The sequence below is a fragment of the Lepisma saccharinum genome, chromosome 3 (genome assembly GCF_977018435.1).
Source record: "Lepisma saccharinum chromosome 3, izLepSacc3.1, whole genome shotgun sequence".
Taxonomy (NCBI): Eukaryota; Metazoa; Arthropoda; class Insecta; order Zygentoma; family Lepismatidae; genus Lepisma; species Lepisma saccharinum.
In genome coordinates this window covers 89,661,132-89,684,876 of record NC_139231.1, presented here as the reverse complement: position 1 = coordinate 89,684,876, position 23,745 = coordinate 89,661,132, and the positions used below count along the sequence as shown (strand labels likewise).

The following is a 23,745-nucleotide window of genomic DNA, read 5'->3' as shown; positions in this document are numbered from 1 at the left end:
ATTTGACTCTTATTACAATTAGTCAATGGAACATCTACTGAATGACTAACATTAGTCATATGACCCGCATCATGTTGTGCATATGAAATTTTGTCATCAACATTATTATTAGCAACTGATTTGTTCTTCCTCAATTTTCGATGCTTAGATGTATTTCGGTATGGACCACTAAGCATACTTACTCTATCATGATCTGAATCTGTACTATTATACATCTCAGATTCAGTATTCACTCCTATATTATGTCTAACAAGACTACTTTTTGGTGAACCATGACAAACTTCATCTTTATTTCCAACTGTATGTTGTCTCTGATTTACAGTGTGAGAACTCATTCGAGGTGTAAAGTCACTCTGTGCTTTAGCTGTATTTTTAACTGCTATTATATCATGAGTTGATAATGGTGTTAATGCATTATTAACTACACTCATGATATTGGTTTCTATTTGTAGAACTGCATTCTTAACACCTAATTCCAAAGAAGAGTTGATATTGCCTTTATTATTTACATCATGCAACTTATGCAATTCATCGTCTCTATAATACTTATGCCTTGTACTAATATCCACCGACTTATCACTATCAACATCACTCTTAATTGCATTATTCTCTGGAACGCGAGTGATAATAATATGCCTTGCACTGCTAGACATAACTTCTTTATCAACCTCATCATGATGTATGCCAATAGATTTGACATCAACCTGTGGTTCAGTTGAATTAGCATACTTGGTTTCACTTCGTAACTTAATTAGATCATTACTTAATGTACCAAGTGATACACTACACTGAGCACAAACCTCAAGACATTGATCCAGTTGAGAAGTAAACTGTTTGGATAAATTACTAACTGTATCGTCTAATTTTTTATCCATATCCGCAGCAAGATAAACTAGCTCATCATTCATCCTTTGATCCAGTAATTGAACTTTCTTTTCTAACTTTTCTGTTCTATCTAAGCATTCCTTACGGAACTGTGAAATATCTACCTTAATTTCTCTAAGTTCCTTACTTTGAGCTTTACTGGCGTCAATGCTTTCTTTCATCTGACTCTGCACAGCACAGATACCTTCTTTCATTTCACCTTGCACTGCAGAGATACCTTCTTTCATTTCACCTTGCACTGCAGAGATACCTTCTTTCATTTCACATTGCACTGCAGAGATACCTTCTTTCATTTCCGCCTGCTGCGATTTGAGCATCATCACAATGTCAGCCAATGTGATCTCCTTCTCCATAATGTTAGGTATTGAAACTAATATCAGAAACAAGAATATTCACAACTCAATAACTTATTCTTTCCTATCCAATAATTGTACCATTTGAGTCTCATAATCTAAGTTTAACCATTTTCGTCAGTTAATTCTAACTCAGTATCAGCACAATAGGTAGTAGCTATGGTGCTATATTGGAAAGGAAATTTAAATTTACATATACTGATAACTTTATAATTATTATATTGATAAAAATGAAAGAAAAACTAGAAACAACAAAAATTACAATAGCATCAAATTATGCCTTTGTTTACAAGAATATTTATAAGATATCAATGCTATACATAAGAAAATATATATATATATATATCTTTGTTATCTCCTTCCAGGATAAAGCAAGTCTTTGTATCTACAATTCTGAGCTTCAGTTTTCAAAATTCATCATCTACTCAAATCACCTCCAAACGTAGAACATATAAGTGTCACTCTATGCGACCTTCCTCCAAGCACTCATTTGAGGAACTGTAACATTCACAAGCCAGCCCCTTAAGGAAGATGAAAACAGATACTTATTCACTGCTTCCAATTCAACATGGCATCTATTATACATATCAGTGTCATTCCACAACTTTCGAATGTTTATCAGATTATATCATGATCAAAGTTCATTCAAGTCATAAAAGGCTTCTATATAACTTAAGCATCCAAGTTATTATCACATTGCCAAGTTTAATGCTTTAAAAGCAACAATTATTGTACAAATATATCCCCATTCCATAATGCTAAATTTGTACTTATCTTTGTTCCATCTTCCGCTCTCCCAAAGTCACAGACAACTAGTATCAGAGCAACTAGTTCAAGCCAGATCTTTTAGTATGTGCAATCTTCAATTGTTTTTGTTTTATATTTTTGTCCATAAGTGCTTAACAACTTGAATGTTTGTGTTGTAAATGTACATATTTTTTGCTCTGTTACAGCTATTTTACTATGTATATTACAATATACTTATCTAATGATTACAATTACCATTTTTTGAATGTTGATACAAAATACCAAGTATGACATCATATTATACATTGAACAATTTTAAAGAGTTGACCTTTGTATATAAACCTTGATGCCAATGCAAATGTACACAATTTCAATAAATTTAATTATAAATTTGAATGTATCATATCTTTCTTGTCTGAAAGAACACATATGATTGAAGATATTTGTTTTTCATATTGCCAGTCAAAAATAACTGTTATGACCAACTTATTATAAATATTGCACAAATGTGGAACTTTGAACTTAGCCTAACCATTTTCAAATGTTGTTATGACAATGTATTATTTATATTGTCATACAATCAATCGTCAGGATTATCCGAAATCAGCACAGAAGTGACGGAAATAAAAATAGAAATCAGAATCTCTAGAAACCCTTGCCTTTCATTTATAGTGCTACACGAGAAACATATAAGGTGATCCATGTTAAAAATACCAAAAGAGTGTGGAAAAAAGGGGAGAAATGAACGCCTTTCAAAGACCTCAGAATCTCTTAAATTCCATCAACACTTGTGTCAAACTCCTTTTGGAGTGACTTGAACACTTTTATGATGCTCTTCTTCTACGCCATTCTAGTAACAGTTCGAAAAAGAGTAAAGGGTTTATACAGGAAAGCAATGGGGGAAGAGAGAAAGTAGCTTTGGTACCTAGAAGTCCCTTAAGTGACTTTGCTGCCACATTCGGCTACTTACAGCCAGCAGACGTTCTCCCAAGCCACAGTGTAGCTGCCGTAATGTCTTGCAGCCGATACCAACCCTCCCTCAACTGGAAACTCCATTACTTGTTCCTTGGAATCCTGGACGACAGAACCTGAAACCCTCCTGAGAAATTGCGAGTCCATCGCCCTCTTACGTCACGGGAACATTGGACGTCCACGCCGGTACCCTGAGGTACTCGAATTTTCCGTGGGTTTCTTTCCCATGCCGGAAAAAGGAGAAGAGGTTTTCCGTGTACGCCTTCCAGCGAACCCTCACGTGACCAGTGTCTTTCTCCTCCTGGCATTAAGACGTCAATGTATCTTCTCCGAAAGGCTTTCCTCTCTCCTATTTCTCGGGAATCCCACGGCCCATTGCGGAGGTCTCAATTCAATGATCGATAATTCAATACCTTACATCAGCGTAAATTTGTTACGTTTATATTATCTGTAGGAGGAAGTTATGGAACTGTAAATGCGTAATCAATTCACCAGGTCAACTCCATCAAGAACGTTATAGTCGCCGAGGATGAATTTTAGATGTTGATTTAGAGATTCCACCGAGGAAAGTGGTGATTTTTAGGAGCTGTTTCGTAGCTTCTGTCAATGAAGACCATGGTTTTAGATAATGTTTCCATGCTTTTGTCAATCAAGACAATGGTTTTAGACGATGTTCCAATGCTTCTGTCGAGGGAGGCGATGATTTAAGATAATTTTTCAATGGTGGTAATGATTTTAGACGATATTTAATATTTCAGTGTTTCTGACTAGGAAGGCGATGTTTATGGCGATGACCTAGGGAGGTGATGATTTTAAACTGTTTTAATCCTACTATATCATAGTATTTAGAAATCTGTTGTATGTTAATAATGCAGAGAGGTCTGCAATATTATTTTGTAATTATGTATTTGGGAAGTTCCTTTAAATTTTCCTTTGTGATGCAAGCCAAATACTTCGATCCGGAGCAATAAGTGTGGACTTTTCATTCTTGAAGAACAGTCGTCCTCACTTCTAACTAAGGAGGCGTTCTCATAACTACAGTTCAATTTTCTTATATTATATCTATTATGTGCATTGCTCTGCTTACGAGTATCTAAAATAAACTTGAGACAAATACAATATTTTTTACGACCGTTCACGTGAGATATGGATATTTAACATATATTTTTTTAATTTTTTGCAGGTGGGCGGGATGGACGTTCGAAAATCCATTGATCACCAGATCGACCTAGGGGCATACTGGGACATGGACAGTCCGGACTATGAATGCGACTGTCCCGGGCCCCCTCCGGAGTTCCGTCTCCCGCCCCCTCCCAGACCGCCGTTCCTTCAGGAGGGGGGTTGTACGGAGGATCCTATCCCAGATCTGGAGACATGTGAAGCTGTGCCTGTAAGTATGAGACTGTTTTCTTGCTAGTTGTATGTATGCACATGTCTAATTTTGTGTTCCTCCAACAAGGGTGTGTGTCTCAAGTTAGGGTGAATTTTTTTCACCGCATACATGGGAAAAATACGGGGATGTGAGGATAACTATACAAGATGAATTGCGAAGCCTACATAAAACATTTCGTATAGACGACATTGCATAGAACAATTTCAGTGATTTCTTTTAAACTTCCAGACTTTTGATCGGTGTGTAATCTGAACTCAGAATTGTAGGTGCTATGATGATTTAGATTTTGCGGAAGAGACAAATGTTCTTCTGTCCTTGTTTATATACTGTGGGAATGTGCAACGCTCTATGTTTTAAAGAAGAAACTTATGATGCATTCTCTCTAAACAAAAGCCGGCCCCCATTGCTAGGGGTCCCGGGTTCGAATCCCGGCCTGGACATGGGTGTTTATAGTGTCCATTCATCAATTTCATCATATCATCACTCATCCCCATCTTCGCAAATTAGCCCAAAGTGCCACAAAAAGCGAAGTAAAATAAAGCAAATCAATCAATCTCTAAAACTAAGGTGTATAGATTTATAGTTTTAAGCTAGAAGACAGCAAGGGAGAATGTTATTTTGCAATTTCTTTCTGACTGCTGTAGAACACATCTGAAACCTCGTTAAACTTACTTGGCCGAATTACTAAAAATGTAACTCCCATCTTCAACCAAAACAGAATATTATTTATTTTACATTACAAATATCATATTCAACGTATTTCTCAGATCCGATTAAGTTTTCCAAAAAAACACACGTAGAACATTTAAATGTATATCGAAGCAAACTTGATGCACATTCGACCCATCAATTTGCTTTGTTAAATGCGTAATTCTTGTTTGTTTGGAACAGCACCTGAAAAACAATCGTTTTGATGAGTTTCTGTTTGGATAACTTACTTTGATGCATCAACGTGCTTCACCAGAATTTTCTGCCATTTAATGCGCGAACATTGATTATTCTTTTCTGTCACTGGATACACTTGGATTTATTTGTGCTTAAACGAGTTGAAAAGATGAAGATGATGATGATATATGGGTTAAAACGTGCCGTCGAGTATTCTGGTATTACAGCATCTTCTATTTGATGCATTAAAAAATATATCGCCATAAAAAAACTCGTGCAGCACGTATTGAAACATGTATTCATAGATTTTTTTCCTTAGTATTTATTAGAACCTAGTGAGATGCTACACTTCTAGAAGGTTCGGCAGCACATTTGAAACCAGATATTTTGAATTTTTCATTTCTCTGTCTTTACCACAGAACAAATTTGTCTGAGCCTTTTCTCTCTATTAGAGTTCTTATGGTTTGACAGACAAGTTGAGTCTATATACCAACTGGGTCCATAAAGCCGTTTTTTACCATAATGAAGGAAATGCTGTGACGAAATGGAATCAAAATTTATAAGCTCCATCGCAGTGCCAACTTTCAGCTCGTAAAGATGAAGAAAGAAAAAGCAGGAGGAAGGAGGAGGACCGTTATCAAATCCAACCCATCAAGATATCCACTGCAATTTTTATCTTGTAGAAGCGCGAGCCATTTTGAGTCATCGAATATTTATTTTTCTCTCTTTCTCTCCATATTTTCTGGAGGATTTCGCTTTTTTTTCCCCTCTCTCCTTTCGTTGTTGTCAGGGACCTTTATATAATTTCCAAGACTGGTTCTTGGTATTCATGCAGACGAGCTCCGGGAGCCTAGGGCCTGAGCAAGATATATGCATTCAATTCGTTGTTTTGAGTGTGCTTGTTTCTGTTATTCTACTGGTGGAAACTTCTTCGGCTTTTGTCCGCGGGCTGTGGGTTTATGGATGGATTCGGAAGAGCTTGCATTTAAATTTACATCTTGCAATCTTCGGTCTTGAGTGTGCGCGCGCTCTGCAGATGGTGGTTAGAGGGAGGGAATGGGAAGGAGTCACTTTGCATGAATGTCTTGTCGAAAGAAGAAAACGACAGGAGGTAGGAGACGGAAAAAATCAAGAAACCGCTGCTACTTTTTTTTTATTATTTTTATTTCTGAAGCAACTTTTCAGGCCACCTATCGATTCTCTGAGAGTCGGAGTCTTCAATTTTATTTCCTCGACCATAAATTTTCCTTGGGAATTCTTTGTGAATTCATGTCTTGTTTTTTTCTTTTCTTCCTGTTCTCTTCCTTCTTGTTTTTACTGTCATTTGTTTGTAGTATGTTCTTGTACTTTTCCTCTTTACTTTTTTTTACTTGTTTGTTTTCCTTTTTTGGTTCCTAACTTTTGCCTCAACATAAACGACTTGAACGGGCTAGTGCAGTGTTGCCAGGCTTAAAGATGAAAAGTTACTTAATTGCCGAAAATAAAAATGGTGGCCTTTCTTGCAACACTTGCTGGTGTCGTTTTCACTCTGGAAATTCTGTTATGCGTTATTCTTTCTGTGTTGTTAAATTGGTTGACTTTTTATTGGAACCTGTTGTGTTTATGACAACTTGTAGTAGGCAAGGTAGAAGTGAGCTACAAGAGTTGCACATTAATTGCATTCACGTTTTGCCATTTTTACTATTTATTTAACTGCATATGTTAAACACTTGATTATTAAATATGACTGCCTATGAAGTTCCGTGTTGAACTCCTAGTTGAGGCAATTTGGAGTGCAGTTAGAATCCCACTTTAAACTGTAGGTCCTGATTAGCTATACAATTGAATGTAAACAAAGTTTGACATTTCTCTTTTTTTTTCCTTCTGCTTGCTTACTGCATACTTTTATTACAAGAGTGCATTTAAATCTATAATCTGCCACACATTAAAGTGCATATATTAGGCCTTTATACATCTGCATTTTTGAGCACTCTTAGCTCATGTGAATCCATTCTGTGTTTGAAGCCAACGCACTGGTCATCAGAGTGAGAAGCGGACAATCAAGGAAAGGGGTTGTCGTGAATTCTCAGACGCATTATATTTGTCGCCCTCCGTCCTTGACTTATATTTCCACTGCCACTGACTGCGCTAACTACATCCGTTGTTACAAGCCTCAAGGTCGACCACAAGCTTCCAGCGGCAGTAAGGCTATTAACAGGTTTCTGTACACTCGTCCGAGAGTAATCTTCGAATTGAAACCACGCTTTCTGGAGTAGGGATGGCCAAATCCGAATAAAATTTTATCCGGATATCGGATATTCTGACATCCGGATTATTCACATATCCGAATTCTCCGAATATTCGGATTATCTGCAATGTCCGGATATCCGAATGTGTACATTATGTGTGCGGACAATTTGATCGTTTATCCGTTTTACAGGCTATTCACACATTCTTTTGTTTATAATTTTCGTATTTCACTGTACGTATTTTCCACAAATCATTCATCAAATCTGTTCTATCCGGATATTCAGATTATCTGCATATCCGGATTATCCGTTGCATCCAAAACGGATATCCGTTAACCGGATTTTGTGGCGTTTCCTATTGTGGAGCCTATTGTATTGCGGTACTTTCACACATGCGGTTGTGCATTAGGGTGGAACGAAATTTTAAAAAAAAATCTAATAGTGCGAAAAGTTGCCTTTTGATGTAAAAGCGACCAAAATAAAATTTGATGGTAATCAGAGTATGTCTTGAGGTGCCGCAAGTACGATAAAATTTCATAAATTTAATTATTTTTTTTTGCTCTATTTCAACCTTTTTCTCGTTTCTTATTCGCGCTATAAAAGCCCAAATCAAAAAGTTCGTACTTTTGATGCATTTTTATTAATACAACAAACGTTTTTTGGGGGGTTAAATTTAAGATTTTAATAATTATTTTTTTATCCTCACCATAAATTTAAAACCCCCCAAAACGTTTCTTCTATTCATAAAATGGCATAAAAAGTACGAACTTTTTGATTTGGACTTTTATAGCGGTTGAAATAGAGCAAAAAATCTAATTTATGGAACTTTATCGTACTTGCAGCACCTCAAGACATTATCCGATTACCATCAAATTTTATTTTGGTCGTTTTTACACCAAAAGGCTACTTTTCCGCACTATTAGATTTTTTTTTGGAAAAAAAAAAAGTTTTTCGTTCCACCCTATTGTGCATACTGTTGTGAGCCTGTTTTTCTGTGGTGGTGTGATGGATGGTAAGCGGCCACTGGTCTCCACGGAATTTTCCGGATTCAATTCCCAGCCTGGGCATGACTTTTTTGACGAGGGCCACTTCATCGATTTGATGTAATCGGAATGATTCCCATCGTCATGATTAACCAATAGTGACAGAAAAGCGACAAAAAATAAGAAAAATTCAAACGCATGCTGACAACTTTAGCTTCAACTGCTTGTTAGTAAGGCCACGAGTAAATTAACTAATGATGTTGGTACGCGTGCACCCTCATTCATACGGTTGGCAAGGAACGACAAAGCTTTCAGGAGTACATATGGAGCACGCACCGAGGGAGAGTCCCCCCAACGATATCCGTCATTCATTCCCGCTAAATGTCGAATCTTGAATGCAAATGGGGTAAAAGGGGGAAGTCTCACTCGCAGTTAACTGTCCTCCGTCTTCTATTCAAAATCCACCGTCCCCCTCCATCTATACACTTATGAATTTTTCAGGAGAATGAGCATTGAGGTTAGAAAACTCCAGCCTGGCTTCTTTTTTATTGCTGGGCGATTCGGTATATATGTGGATATGCACCCAGCATTTTCATTTCGAGGCAGAGCCAGTGGTAGAATTGCTCTTCCCGCATTGAGTTCCCTTTGTTTTAGTGAGAAGGTCTATGTGCTGTTCGTTTTGAACCTCAAGCTCCTGCATGTTTCATGTTCTGTTTTATATTTATATACAGCACGTGGTACCAAAGCACAAGTTCTCATCTCGTCCCCTCGAACAGGGGGAGAGACAACTTTTTCCATATTATTTGACCCAATCAATTATTTTGCTTCATCTGTCTGTTTGTTTACCAACACTATTTTGATAGCTATCTTTATTTTTGTTATTTAACGTCCATTTTAGGTTAATCATAACAGTGAGGATCATTGATCATTCCAGAGCTTCACATCCTGGACAAATGATTGAATTAAAATTGTTTGATGCGTCGGCACATTAGGCCATTTTGCTCACTTCAATGTATCTAAAATTCTTACTTAAAAATTTAAAACAAGGCGTGTAAAAAGCCATTTGGAAAAAAATTAAAAAGTGCAAGGTTGTAAAGAGACCCTCACAAGACAAACACAACACATTAAAAAGTAAGGATGAACTAAAAGCTTCCTCACAGACAATGGAAGAGACCCTGCGACGAACATATATATTTCAGTGCAATAATGATAGACCAGTGGTTTCTCTTTTACCATTCTGGTTTGCTCATTTTATATTCAAGTCAATTTTTGTACCTACACTCTTCCCTTCCTCCTTTAACCTTTTTTTTAAGCAACCCATTGTTGTGTGCTAGAACATATTTCCCTCATATTTTAATCCGCCATTAACCCTTTCCAAATTTATATGTATATCTTTCTCTTTCATGTCTCTTTTAATGCGCTCCTTATCTTACAAGAGTCTTAGGTTCGAATCTTGAATAAGGTTTGCGTTTGTTTCACTATCTGTTTTTATCGTTAGTTTTATATTTGCATTGAGCTAAAACAAATCTTCAGATTGTAAATATAAAATGTTGAACACATCTGTTTATAACGTGATGACGAGCCTGCTGGTCCTGCAGTAGGCCCAAACAGATAGATATATTCTAATATATAATACATTGGAAATATAAGAATATTGAATACATCTGGTTTAAAAACGTGCTGGCGGTTCTTCTGGTATCGTAGCTTCTTCTATTCCTGTGAGCGTTCTGGTAGATAGGTAGAAATGTGAAGTAAAACAAATGTAAGCACAATACTATAAACACGAACAGCTACAGAAAACGATTTAGCTGTTCCAAAAACGTAGTGTTTGTCCTGCATGTTTTGCATACCCAAGGGTGTGGAGGGTAATTATGCACGTGACGTCAGCCTCATCGCATGCACCAAAACTGCAATCATGCTCTCAGATCTCTTTTTGCAGGGAGGTTGACATCTGGTGAATCTGTCCACTTTTGCATGTCCCCTGCGGTACACCTGCGCGGTCGCACAAACAGCCACAGAAATTACATAGCGACACATGGCAGTGGGTGTGACATATATATATAGGTGCACATTAGTCCCCCTCCCCCTTCCTCCCTGCACGTGTGCAGCAAGGGGATTAGATCAAAATCTGAACGCGTGAAATTAGCCATCACAGGATGAATGCTTATCAGGATGGAATTTTTTTTATCATTTCCTGTCCTCCGATAACTCCCCGTCAGCAATTGAGCAAAAACAAACAGCGTTTCGCGTACGCCGCAAAGAGTTATGGGTACTGGCATGCAAAAGATTGTGGTCGTCACCTGAACCCCATATATTTAAGTCCGGATATATTAAGATTACTTTTATCTTTTTTATGGAGTTTGAATCAGTTTAGGATAAAATCTATATGCATATAACATTACATTCTAGATTTTAAATGTGGACTTGGAAATCGAAAAGAATGTTAAGTTATTGTAAGCATTTTGCTATAAATCGAATAACTCTTACATTGCAATTAAGGGTCACATACATGTCAATTCTAGACGTCTGTAACAGGGCTTCCCGATGGTGCAGTGGTTCAGATCCCACTATAAACTGTAGGTACAGTTCCAATTAGCCTATCTGAGCAAAAATAGTGTAAGAAGAATCAGAAATTGTCATTTATTTACACTTGTCCATCGCAACAGCAACTAAAAACGACATTTGTAACCTTCTGGAATTTTCAGCTGTCAGAATAGCTTAAATTGGATTGATTGGATTGATTTGTTGTTTTAAGTCCACTTTATACACAGTAAGGCTAATCGGGACTGGACCTACAGTTTAAAGTGGGATCCGAACCACTATGTGCCTCCACCGGGAATCGAACCCGTGACACCTTGATTACAAGGCGACGACGCTACCACTGCGCCATCGGGGGGGGGGGGGGGGCGGAAGAATAGCTTTAAAGTATGACGTCATAATTACCTAACTCTCACTCTCTCTCTCCATCTTCCCCTCTCTCTGTTCTTCACGGTCTTAAATACATTGTTTATTACCAGAAATGCTCAGGTTAAGGTATAAAAGTTCGACTAATAGCCAGTTTATAACTGTAAGTTTTCTGTCACCAAGAAACGAGATTTGCAAATTTACAACTGTCACAATCATTTTAGTTGGAAAATAGTTGTTTGTAATACTTTAGTATTCAAGTTTCTCATTTCAAAGCCTTGTCTCGTTCTGCTGTTTCTGATGGAGGAACGGGCCTAACATTATAGAACCCTTCCATTTCCCTCATCAACCAATTCAGGCCTGCTGGATTGCTGCTCTTCGGGAAGGTTGGGACACTTGTTACATATTTAGAAGCAGAGAGACTACATGCAAGGATTGCAGACACACATCTCCGAAGGCACTTCAGGGATAGATGGAATAAAATCGCGTGCCCTGAACCAGGGTGCGAAATCCCGGGCGGGGGGACAGGGGGAATCCCCCCCAACAAACTTTTCCGGGGCCGAAAATTTCTGTTCTAACAACATAAGATAAACAATTAATTTTAAATTCAAATATACTTTACTGGAATAATATAGAAAACATACAAAGAACGAACAACAAAGAGCATCATCATCTCTAAGCACACTGAACCCAGCAATCCCCAGAACTCAGAAATTAGTCCGACTTCTTATTTCTTCTCCATTTCTCATTGACTTTCGTCAGCTACCACAAAGTATATAAATATATTAATAGAACAAAGCACGTAATAGCAATTAGATGTGAATTTTATGTAGGAAACTATTATCTTCATAATATCTCTTAATTTTTGCATCTCCCCTCTTTGTCACGCAAATCATTGGTCATAGCATGCATTATTAAAATCTTGATTTGCAATCGAATTTTGGATGAAGGGCAGTTGATTTAATCTATTGTATATTGTATAATATAATTTAATTATTTAATATATATACAGACCTATTCCTGGAAAGGGGTAATACTAGAGCACATTTGCAACAAATTTGACCATATGCACTAGGGATAGGAAATCAATGGGTTTCGAGTTATTGCAGTTTGTAGATTTTCGTGACATATTCTGACTTGCGACCAAAAAACTACTAATTGTTAAAAAACTACTACACCCTGGACACTTAATCGACACGTTGCTAACAGCTGACGAATGAGTGACTACTGTGGAAAAAATTCATGCCCAAAATTCCCATACCCCCAGAAAGAAACAGTCATTGGTGCACACGTCATGAAGAAATTTGGAAATTATCGTTTAAATCGAAGAGGATTACTCAAAAAAATGGTAACACACTAAGCGTAAAAATTTCGGAAAAAACTTCCTCGTTTCATAAGCTCTCCAAAAAGATACAAATGTTGTCAACTGGCACAGGGGTTGGGGAAAAAATCTGAATAAATAGCGGAGAAAGCGCGTTGTAGACCTCTTTGTAAAGTGAAAAGAAGTTGTCGGTTGTGAGAAATAAAGGAACGAAAATGAGTGAAATAATAATGTTATTTACCATTCTCATGATTCCAGGTTGTCAGAATTAACTGTTACAAAAACTACAAATCCTGTTCAAATTGCACGCAGCCTGCGGCGTACTTCAGACACAGTCACACGCGTTGACACTCTGTCTCTTATGTCTCAATTCTCTCTCTCAACTCTTCTTGGGAATCCACTGGTGTACTGTAGACTAACTCTTTCATGTGGCCCCAAATGTAAAAGTCGCATGCTATTGAGGAGGGAGATCCTGTCAGAAGGATGGATTTTTGCCGATTTTTTTACTACATACCGACACTGATCCCATCACCTGACAAGAATTCTGTGGACGGACGAATCCAAATTCGACCGCGATGGTATTACGAATTTTAATAATGCGCATTTTTGGACCCTTAGGGGTCATAACCCAAGAAAATCTGAAGAAAAGACTCACCAGAGAAAATTCTCACTAAATGTGTGGATGGGAATCATCCACAATCATGTGATCGGGCCATTCTTTCTGCCACAAGACCTAAACGGCATTACCTACGAAAACTTCCTAAGGGGAGAATTGACGACGCTGCTGAAGGATGTGCTGCTCGCCACAAGATGGGGTATGATTTACCAACACGATGGCTGCCCAGCCCACTATTTCCGGGGTGTGCGACAGTGGCTGGACGACAATTATCCCATGCAATGGATTGGCCGAGGCGGCCCGACCCCCTGGCCGGCGAGGAGTCCGGATTTGACACCATGCGACTTTTGCATTTGGGGTCACATGAAAGAGTTAGTCTACGGTACACCAGTGGATTCCCAAGAAGAGTTAGAGAGAGAATTGAGACATAAGAGACAGAGTGTCAACGCGTGTGACTGTGTCTGAAGTACGCCGCAGGCTGCGTGCAATTTGAACAGGATTTGTAGTTTTTGTAACAGTTAATTCTGACAACCTGGAATCATGAGAATGGTAAATAACATTATTATTTCACTCATTTTCGTTCCTTTATTTCTCACAACCGACAACTTCTTTTCACTTTACAAAGAGGTCTACAACGCGCTTTCTCCGCTATTTATTCAGATTTTTTCCCCAACCCCTGTGCCAGTTGACAACATTTGTATCTTTTTGGAGAGCTTATGAAACGAGGAAGTTTTTTCCGAAATTTTTACGCTTAGTGTGTTACCATTTTTTTGAGTAATCCTCTTCGATTTAATCGATAATTTCCAAATTTCTTCATGACGTGTGCACCAATGACTGTTTCTTTCTGGGGGTATGGGAATTTTGGGCATGAATTTTTTCCACAGTAGTCACTCATTCGTCAGCTGTTAGCAACGTGTCGATTAAGTGTCCAGGGTGTAGTAGTTTTTTAACAATTAGTAGTTTTTTGGTCGCAAGTCAGAATATGTCACGAAAATCTACAAACTGCAATAACTCGAAACCCATTGATTTCCTATCCCTAGTGCATATGGTCAAATTTGTTGCAAATGTGCTCTAGTATTACCCCTTTCCAGGAATAGGTCGAATTACCAATCACCCTGTATATATATATATATATATATATATATATATATATATTATATTATATTATAGTATAGTGTGGGTGGGTGGTCCTTCTTCCCCCCCTTACCAATTCGCAGTGATTTCGCACCCTGCCCTGAACTGACCACTGCAGTTATATTTCGTTGTGTTCATATTTACAGGTTTTGAGCAAGTCAGGTTGGTGTGGCGAATAAGTCTTCATCGAAGAAAACTGATCCGCCGTCTTGACCTGTATCTGGTCCATGAATTCGTTCATCATTATCCTCCTCCTTCTTCTGACTTCCAAAATGATACCTATCTTTCTTGTCTTGCATCCATTTTAACTGATCTTCATGCACGATCCGGTTTCTACCTTCAACATTCACCAGCCATGTAACTTTGCTTTTCCGTGCCATAATTTTTCCCTTGACATACCTCATAGCATTCCTCTTGTCCTTAAATGGTAACATAACCCATACAAAATCGCCTCTTTGGTTCACCTTTTCATCTGCTTCTGCTTCATCTGCTTCTGCTTTATCCCCTTCGCAGTTTTGATCTATTATTTCTTCCATTTGGGCATCAAATTTATTCCTGAGAATGTAGGAAAATATCATTTGCTGTGGCGTTTTGTCACCTGATGCGTTATATTCGCTTCTCAGAGCTACCAATACTCTCTGCAATTCTTCAACGTTGACACGCGTATTCTTATTCAATTGCTCCCGTACAGCACAGTCTAGCTTTGTTTTCACTGTCTGCACGTAGCGCTCGACCTGACCATTGCTTTCAGGATGGACGAAGTGTTTCCAAAAGTTAATGGATGTGATGTATTTGTTACCTTGGATCTCAGAAGTGCTTACCTTCAAATAAAACTTGATGATCAAGCTAAACAGTTACTAGTAATGAATACCCCATGGGGATTGGTACAACATACTAGATTGCCATTTGGTGTACGGATCGCATCACAAATCTTTCAAAGAACGATTGAAGGCATACTTCAGGGATTAGATTTTGTCATTCCATACCAAGATGACTTACTTATTGTTAGCAAGGGTTTAGAACAAGCAGTTACCAGAACACTTGAAGTTTTAAACCGTTTGAATGAGTACAATGTTAAGGTTAATTGGAGCAAGTGTTCATTCTTAAAAACAAAATTGATTATTTAGGATATACTTTAAGTAAAGAAGGAATACATCCTTCTGAAAAGAAGCTGCATGCATTGATACAATGTCCAAAGCCTTGCAACACCAAACAATTAAAGGCTTTCCTTGGAGGTATTAATTTTTACAGAAGATGTGTGCCTAATCTGTCAGTTATCTTGTCGGATCTTTACAATTTATTGAAGAAAAATGTGCGGTGGCAATGGACAAATGATTGTGAGCGGCAATTTGAGGCAGCTAAACTGGCTTTGCAAAATACCAAGGTCCTTGTTCCATACGACCAGAATAAAGAAGTTATTATACAGTGTGACGCATCTCAAAATGGATTAGGTTCGCAATTATGCCATAAACTACAAGGGGAATTGCGTACGATTGAATGTATTTCATGTACGTTAAATAAGCACGAGGTTAAGTATCCTATGCATGAAAAGGAAGCTTTATGTATCGTATATATGCAGTGAGGAAATTCCAAAAATACGTACAAGGTAGATCGTTTGAAATATGGACAGATTCAATGCCAGCTAAGCAATTGTTAGCTATGGAAAAACCAATTCCTATTATGGCGTCGCCACGCATTCAAAGGTGGTGCTTATTTTTGGCTTCTTTCACATACAAACTAATATGTACTAAAAAGGTTGAACTTGCAGACATGTTATCAAGGTTGCCACTTCCAGACGTACATGATGATGATCCTAGGCAAGAAGAATTTGTGTACCAGGTTACGCTTACGCCGAATGCAAAACAGGCGATTTTGACGTATTTGAAACGAGATGAAATTCTTACGTTAACGAAATCTTATTGCAAGAATGGATGGCCACAAGATGTGAAAGGGTTCAAAGGAGATGAATTGAAGGAACTGTTGGCGTACAAGAGAAGACAGGCAGAATTATGCATTACGGATGAGTTACTATATTGGGGTCGGAGACTGGTTGTTCCCAAAGGAGTGCGAAATTACATTATTCAGAGAGCCCATGAAGATCATTGTGGTGTTGTAAAAATGAAAGTAATGCTCAGAGAGAGATATTGGTGGCCAGGAATAGATAAGGCTATTGAAGAGTATGTAAATAAATGTGAAGTTTGTGCGGCAGTCAAGCCAAATACTAGTTCTAAGAACTATAGTGCATGGACTGAATGCAGACATCCGTGGGAAAGGATGCATATGGATTTTTTTGTGTATAGAAGTATTACTTATATTATAATAGTAGATGCCTACAGCAAATGGGTAGATTGTGTAGAGTTTCGTCTACTTCATTTAAAGAAGTAAAGCGTTATCTAATTAAACATTTTGCTATTTTTGGGCTACCAAAGTGTATTGTGGTAGATAATGGTCCCCCATTCTCATCTTCAGAATTTAAAACATTCTGTGATGAAAGTCACGTCAATTTGTACCATTCTCCTGCGTACCATCCTGAAAGCAATGGTCAGGTCGAGCGCTACGTGCAGACAGTGAAAACAAAGTTAGACTCTGCTGTACGGGAGCAATTGAATAAGAATACGCGTGTCAACGTTGAAGAATTGTTGCAGAGAGTATTGGTAGCTTTGAGAAGCGAATATAACGCATCAGGTGACAAAACGCCACAGCAAATGATATTTTCCTACATTCTCAGGAATAAATTTGATGCCCAAATGGAAGAAATAATAGATCAAAACTGCGAAGGGGATAAAGCAGAAGCAGATGAAAAGGTGAACCAAAGAGGCGATTTTGTATGGGTTCTGTTACCATTTAAGGACTCGTCGCCATGTATATTCTGTTCTGTTCTGTCTTGTATTCACACGCAGAGGTTAATTGATTCGCACACGTAGGTACTTCACAGTATAAAGATAAAAACGAGGATACAAAATAATGATTTAATACTAAACTTACAATAACCATTTCTAAGATGGCTGAAATCTCAATTTTATCAATAACAACTTTTCAAACAATTAAATATCGATTCAGATATTATGCACACTTAACAGTTGGGTTGCCTTAGTACATTCAGTCACAGCTAATCGCAACCATTGGCGCAAGTGTGCACTGGTCGAGTCCAGTGGCATTATAGGGGTGGCGGCTGAGAGTGGAACGGATGCAGGAACCAGATTCCGTGAAAATCGTCGACTGCAACATACATTCAGAGGAGGATATGTTACGATTTGTAACAGCAACAGCCCTTCGCAAATCACATACAGAACAAAACGAGCGATAATAAACTAAACAAACGGACGCATACAACCTAAATACTGCTCTGAAGTCTACAGCGTTGTTTCATGCATATTTGTACCGTCCCTCCCCCCTTTCGCGTGCAGATTCGTCCTCTCAAACTAGCCTCATCTTTCGCGGTCGGACACTTTTTCCTAACTCTGGTAGTTTTGTTGTTTTGTGACGTCATGAATTGTCCTACACATACGTGTGAAAAGTGAAACCTCTTTTTGCAGCGAACTAGAAGAAACTACGTTGGCTAATCCTGCTAGAAGCAACACGCTCTTGGTATTCACACGCCGTCCATGAACATGGAAAATCCTTCTGCCGAAATATCCCTCACCAGAGATACAAAAATCAGTGGGTACTAATTCATACGTGCATATGACCCGTGCTCATATTTCATCCGATAAAGAAGAAGAATAAAAAGCTCTGCAAAATTTATAAATGCATTTTCCAGGTTGTTTTCGTTATGTGAATAGCCCGGGGTATCTGATGGTAATTGAATGGTGATTCTATGCGCCGTTGTCCCACATTGCAGAAAAAACTCCTGAATGCTGGGAGTTGGACGCGGACAATAATGGGGAAGAGAGAAAAAGGATGTGGTGGGAACTATAGTTGGTCCTACCCCTTCGACCAACCCACGGTCGCTTATTACACGACCATATGCGGTGAATGTTGATTCGCAGAAATTAATGCATTTTTATTCATTATTCTCGCGAATGAAATTTTTGCACGGACATGCCAAGAAGTAAAAAACAGCCGGCTATTGTTCTATCATAATATATTGGGTGTTTTTTGGAGCTGTACAACAAAAGGGAGCAAAGTGTGTGGCGATTTATTTTTTCCTTTTGATTTATTCGCTGAGAGCGCGTTATTATTGATGTTCTACGCTGTTTTATGGCAGTTTTTTTTTCGTACAGCACGTTTTGGATTTGCATCGCCCAATATATTCATCCTCGTCTCTTCAATTGTTTTATTATATGAACAAGGCTTCCACGCCTTTTCTTCGTTTTCTCTTGCCTTTCTTCTTTAGTTCTGAACCCCGAAGCTCTTGTTAGGGCTCTTTTATCTTGTCCCCTTCCTTCTTCCAGGTTGTTTTACTGCTACTTCATACTTTTCCTCTTTACTTCTCTAATTGTTTATTTGACCTCTCCGGTAGTGGTACCACTAGCCCCGTCTAGTTGGCTGCACTTTTTGACACTCTGTGCAGTGCAGGTGTATCCAGTGTCAGAGTAGTGCAAATATATTACGTTCAACCAACTAGACGGAAAGCGGTGTTCAAGTTCAGAAGATTCAACAAATGCCTGTCTGCTGCTTTAAACGTTCATTTGATTAGTTCGCACACACAACACGACCATACACTACATGCTACATTGCTCCAGAAGGTAGTGCAGACGGTGCAGACACCAAATACACTACTTGACTCCAAATCAACGAAGTAGACGACTCGGTGTTGCACCGTGCAACCAACTAGATGCTTCGGTGCAAAGAGGGTCAAAGCGAGTCAAAAAGTGCAGCCAACTAGACGGGGCTACTGTCGCCTTGCGACCAACGGATCCTGGCTTCGATCCCCGGTAGAGGCACATGACATACTGAACCGCAGGTTCAGTCTCGATTAGGCTATCTGGGAGCGCAATGTGGACTCGAAACGGACTGGAGCCTCTCTGATGATGTGGTGGTAACACTGTCGCCTTGTACTAAAAGGGTCCTAAGTTCTCCTTTGGAGACACACTGGCTTGTTTTTTTATGTCCACTTTGTACACAGATAGCGTATGTACCTCCACACTGGTTTGGATTCCACTTTTAACTGTAAGTCCAGTTCTGATTAGCCTATCTGAGCATACAGTGGACGTCAGGTTTCTTTATGATTTCCGTGTATTATTTATGGAAAGCTAATCATAGTGTTGGTTTGTATTATGTCCTTATTCCCTTGCATTTCTCCATTCGTTCCCGTATTCTGTTGGTCTGTAGCTTCCGCAATTTGGTTGATGTACTCCATTCTGGGCCTATCTCAGTGTAATATATTCTATCTTCATTTATGGTTTTCATTATTCCCTCAGGATATGACCTACCACCCTGCCTCTTCTTTGGAAGATCGATATCAGCTTGCTTATGCTCTATGTACATGTCTGAGGACATCTTGTTACTCTGTATATTCAATTGACCTGCAACATTCTCCCAAAGAACATTTCCTCCAGCTTCAGCTGCTGCATCAACATAGCGCTTTATGCTTCAGACGAATACTTTCAGGAAACTCTTCTCTATATCGAAATCTATGTTGTTGGATTCCTTTTTTATGGTGAAAACTCTTTATTTTACTGCGCCATTGTGGGATTTATTTCCTGTACATCTGCCATATTTTTTTCTCTTCATCTTAGTGTGATATCTCTTCCTTGTTTCCTCTTGTCACATCTACATTTGATCTTACCCACGTATTCGTGATTAACCGAGTGATTCCGATTTATCCCATACTGTTTATATATTTCTAAATGTCCTGCATTTTTTCTGAGCGTCAGTGTGGCGTTATCTGCACATTTTGATCGGATAGATTTATTCCATTACATACAGTGGATCATATGTAGGACAAGGAAGTTCGAAAAGAGAGTGATATCTACATAAACACTGGAATCCACACCAACTTTGGTGTGTACACTCCTCTTCACATAAAGTGGCACATTTTATAAGGTTGGGCAGTTGAAGTTTGTGCCACTTTATCTGAACAGGTAAAGGTAAAGTGTTCCCCTGTGCTTAGCACCACGCCATGAAGGCGTATAGGGGGTGTGGGGGTAACGCCCCACACTTTCTTGATCCGGTCGTGAGTAGGGGTGATGTGATCAGCATCACGCCCCTGACCGCCTTTACCCCCCAGGGTTTCCCCCAGGTATCCATGTTATTCGACGCTGGGTAGGCGCCGGGGCCGCTTCCACCGTTAGAAAAGTTCCCGGATTTGAACCGGCCGGGGATCGAACCCGGGACCTTTAGCATGGTAGTCAGACGCGTTACCGACTGAGCCACCGCGGCCACTGAACAGATGTGTACAATTTCTCATAGGAGCCATGAGTTTTGGTGTCGATGAAGCATTGCGAAGCCAACTGGGGAATCGAAATCGGTCTAAGATCAGTAACAGAATCGTACTATTAGTAATCCCTTTTGCCCTTGAATATATGGAGAACTTATCCGTTTTCCCTCCTCTGTTAACTGTATCGCGCTACTTGGAAAAAGAAAATCAGCACACCGTTCCAGGGAACTTCGGAATCCTAGAACGAAGACAAATCATGAAATCAGACTTCCCGCAACTCGACGCCGCCTCCTTGAGTACCCGGAGTTCTTTTCCGGCAATAAACACTCAGGTGCGTCTGCCTCCGCCAGCCTGATGGATTGCTGGCGGTCTCGGGGGTAAAGGCGGAGGAGTGTCAGGTGAACCGCGAAGAATCTTGGAATGTTCCCGAGTCCACTTCTGCTTCCAGAGAAAACCTTCCAAGCCGAGCGGAGGTTTGGAATCTTCGTTTTCCTCCTCGTGGAGTCCTCCTTGGGATTCTGATCCCGACCCTCTTCAGTTTAAGAGTTGAAAGACGATCCGCGTCTCCCTCCTTCTTCTGACTTCCGGAGAACTTTTTTTTTTTTTCATTTCTTCTCGAGATTTTTCTTACTTTGCTTCATTACCTCGGCAAAAGAATGCTTTTCCTCCCCATCTTCTCCGCCCCCTCTTTCTCTGTATACTTCTTACTCCGGCAGTCGACGTTCTGAATGCTTACCGAATGAAAGACATATTTTATCGTTATAACCAATTTCGTCCCCACAAGGAAATTTCAAATTGCCAACTTTTGGGGCGACAAGGTATTTTCCCACGCATCTCAAGAGGGGAGCAGAGTGCCTTTTGTCATGATAATACTGTGTATGTACTTAAATATCTAGAGAAACATTACAGAAGTTAATTATCTAATTATCTCTAATACAGCTCTTCGTCTAGTAGATCTGAATGGTAAAAACTATGTTTATGGTGGTAGATGAAATATATAAATTTCATTTCGTTGCTGTTCCAGCAAGAAGGAAAAACGATTTAGCTCGAGAAGTATCGTGTAAAATACAAATTTAAGGTCGGAACCTTGGTGCTTACGTGCTCTATAACCCATAAAATTAAGCCTTCTTAAGTTGGTAACAGGTCATTGTGGTAAATGTATCTATGCGCGTGTTGAAGTAAACCGAGGTACATGTGTAGATTTGGAAAGCAATGGTGAAGTTCCGCAACTATGCATAGATAGGTCTACTAAAATTGTGACAACTACCTTTCTTGTGTAGACTCAACTACCTTTCTTGTGTAGACTAATTGTTTGTTTCCTTTCTTTCAACAGGTGATAGATGCGGAGTACCATAGCAGTCCAGCTATCCCTTCTATAGCTGTTATTGTGGTGTGCTCCGTGTTACTACTTGTGATGGTTCTTATCGCCTCAGTTCTAGTCTGGAAGTGAGTACATATATCATTCACTTTAAACAGTAGAGTTAGCCTTATCTTCAATGGTTTTAGGACCTAGCGTGTCCTATACGTTATAATTTTTCGGATAAGTTAGGTGCTGCGATTACGAATTCAACGGTGTGCCATGCTACACATCCATATAATTTTATGTATGTCTGTGAGTGCCACACTACTGTCGAATTACTACAAATATTCCTGTGGTAGTACTGAGATGTCCATTTCAGAAAAAAAGTAGCACTTGTAATTCTTTCAATAGTACTAGTTAAGCAGGCAGAGAATTGGAAATAAAAGAAACTCTTGGAGTATTGAAAACATTCTAGTGTTTAGTTAACATGGAGTTAAACGTGTGCCTAGCGAGTGACATTACAGCCCACCTCTCGGTGTTGTTGTTATCCTGATTAGAAAATGTTTCTATGGTGGGTAATTCCTTTCCTCTTCAAAAATACTAATTTGAGGTTCCGCTGTTTAATTTCCTCCCTCAGTGTATGAAACAGCAATGTTGCTAAACCGCAAAGATACTTGTGTATTTCTGTTGGTTCGAATGCCGCTAACGTTTCCACGATGAAAATAAACTTACCTGTCCTCTTCCCGTGTTTCAAACTTTAGGTGACGGAAGTTTCCGTCACGATTTCAAAGGACAAAAGCAAATTAACTTCGCATCAGTCTAATGACAGAAGTCTCGGAACAATATTTCCAAGGATAACATCAAATTATCTTAACATCAGTGTAAATTGTTTAGAGCTTACGTTTTCGTCCGTCACTATTTCCGAGGATGAAATCTTCTCTGCATCTGACTGAAACACTGATTGTCAGACGTTTTCGACAGTTCTTCAAAGGATAATGTCAAAATAACTTCACGTTAGTCTGAAGCACACCAGTGCGAAAATTTGAGAGTACAAAGTTTCCGACAGCATATCCAAGCATAAAAGCAACTTACCCTTATATATGTCCGAAAGAACTAATAGCAGAAGTTGGAGGCAATCATGACATCAGTCTGAAACAGCGCTTGTCCGAAATTTCCGACAGTATTTCGAAGGACAACAGCAAATTTTGCTCCTTCAGCCTGTGGAATGTTATTTCCAAGGCTGGAAGTAAAGTAATTTCGCCTTCTCCATCTAAAATGTGTAGTACCAAGAACTTTCTATCACTAGTTTCTCCCGAGATTTATCTTCATCATTACCTCTTGATGGAGGAATGAACAGAATCCACCGATAAGTACAATTCAAGTCGCAGGGCAAAAAAGAGCGAGAGATCCTGGAACTCCTTGGGGCCTCAACGTGGAGGAAGCACAAGGCTTGCATGCTATTTGTCAATCCGCTCCCTCCTCCCGCCCGTTATAAAGCGAGCCAACACAGATGTTTTCGTCCCTTTACACCCTCTCATATCAAGCTGTAATTCGAGCTCCAGCACCGTGCATCACGTTTCCTGGCTATTGCTTGCTTGCCGAGCGGAGAAGAAAGCGAGAACACACGGGGGCAATTTTCTCCAGCTCCAGCTCCAGAGAGAGAGAGAGAGAGAGAGAGAGAGACAAAAGATCTTGAATCCAC

At 39.2% G+C, this 23,745-nt stretch overlaps 1 protein-coding gene across 3 annotated transcripts in view; it reads left to right on the top strand.

The window, feature by feature from the left end:
* Positions 1–23,745, top strand: part of pxb (putative Hedgehog signaling attenuator pxb) — a 412,264-nt gene that overhangs the window by 297,573 nt on the left and 90,946 nt on the right. For all 3 annotated transcript variants that reach the window (XM_083119000.1, XM_083119001.1, XM_083118999.1), the window contains exons 2-3: positions 4,141–4,347; positions 22,077–22,189. In XM_083119000.1, coding sequence (XP_082975126.1) covers positions 4,150–4,347; positions 22,077–22,189 — 311 coding nt within the window. In that variant the 5' untranslated portion in view covers positions 4,141–4,149. The remainder of the gene's footprint in view (positions 1–4,140; positions 4,348–22,076; positions 22,190–23,745) is intronic.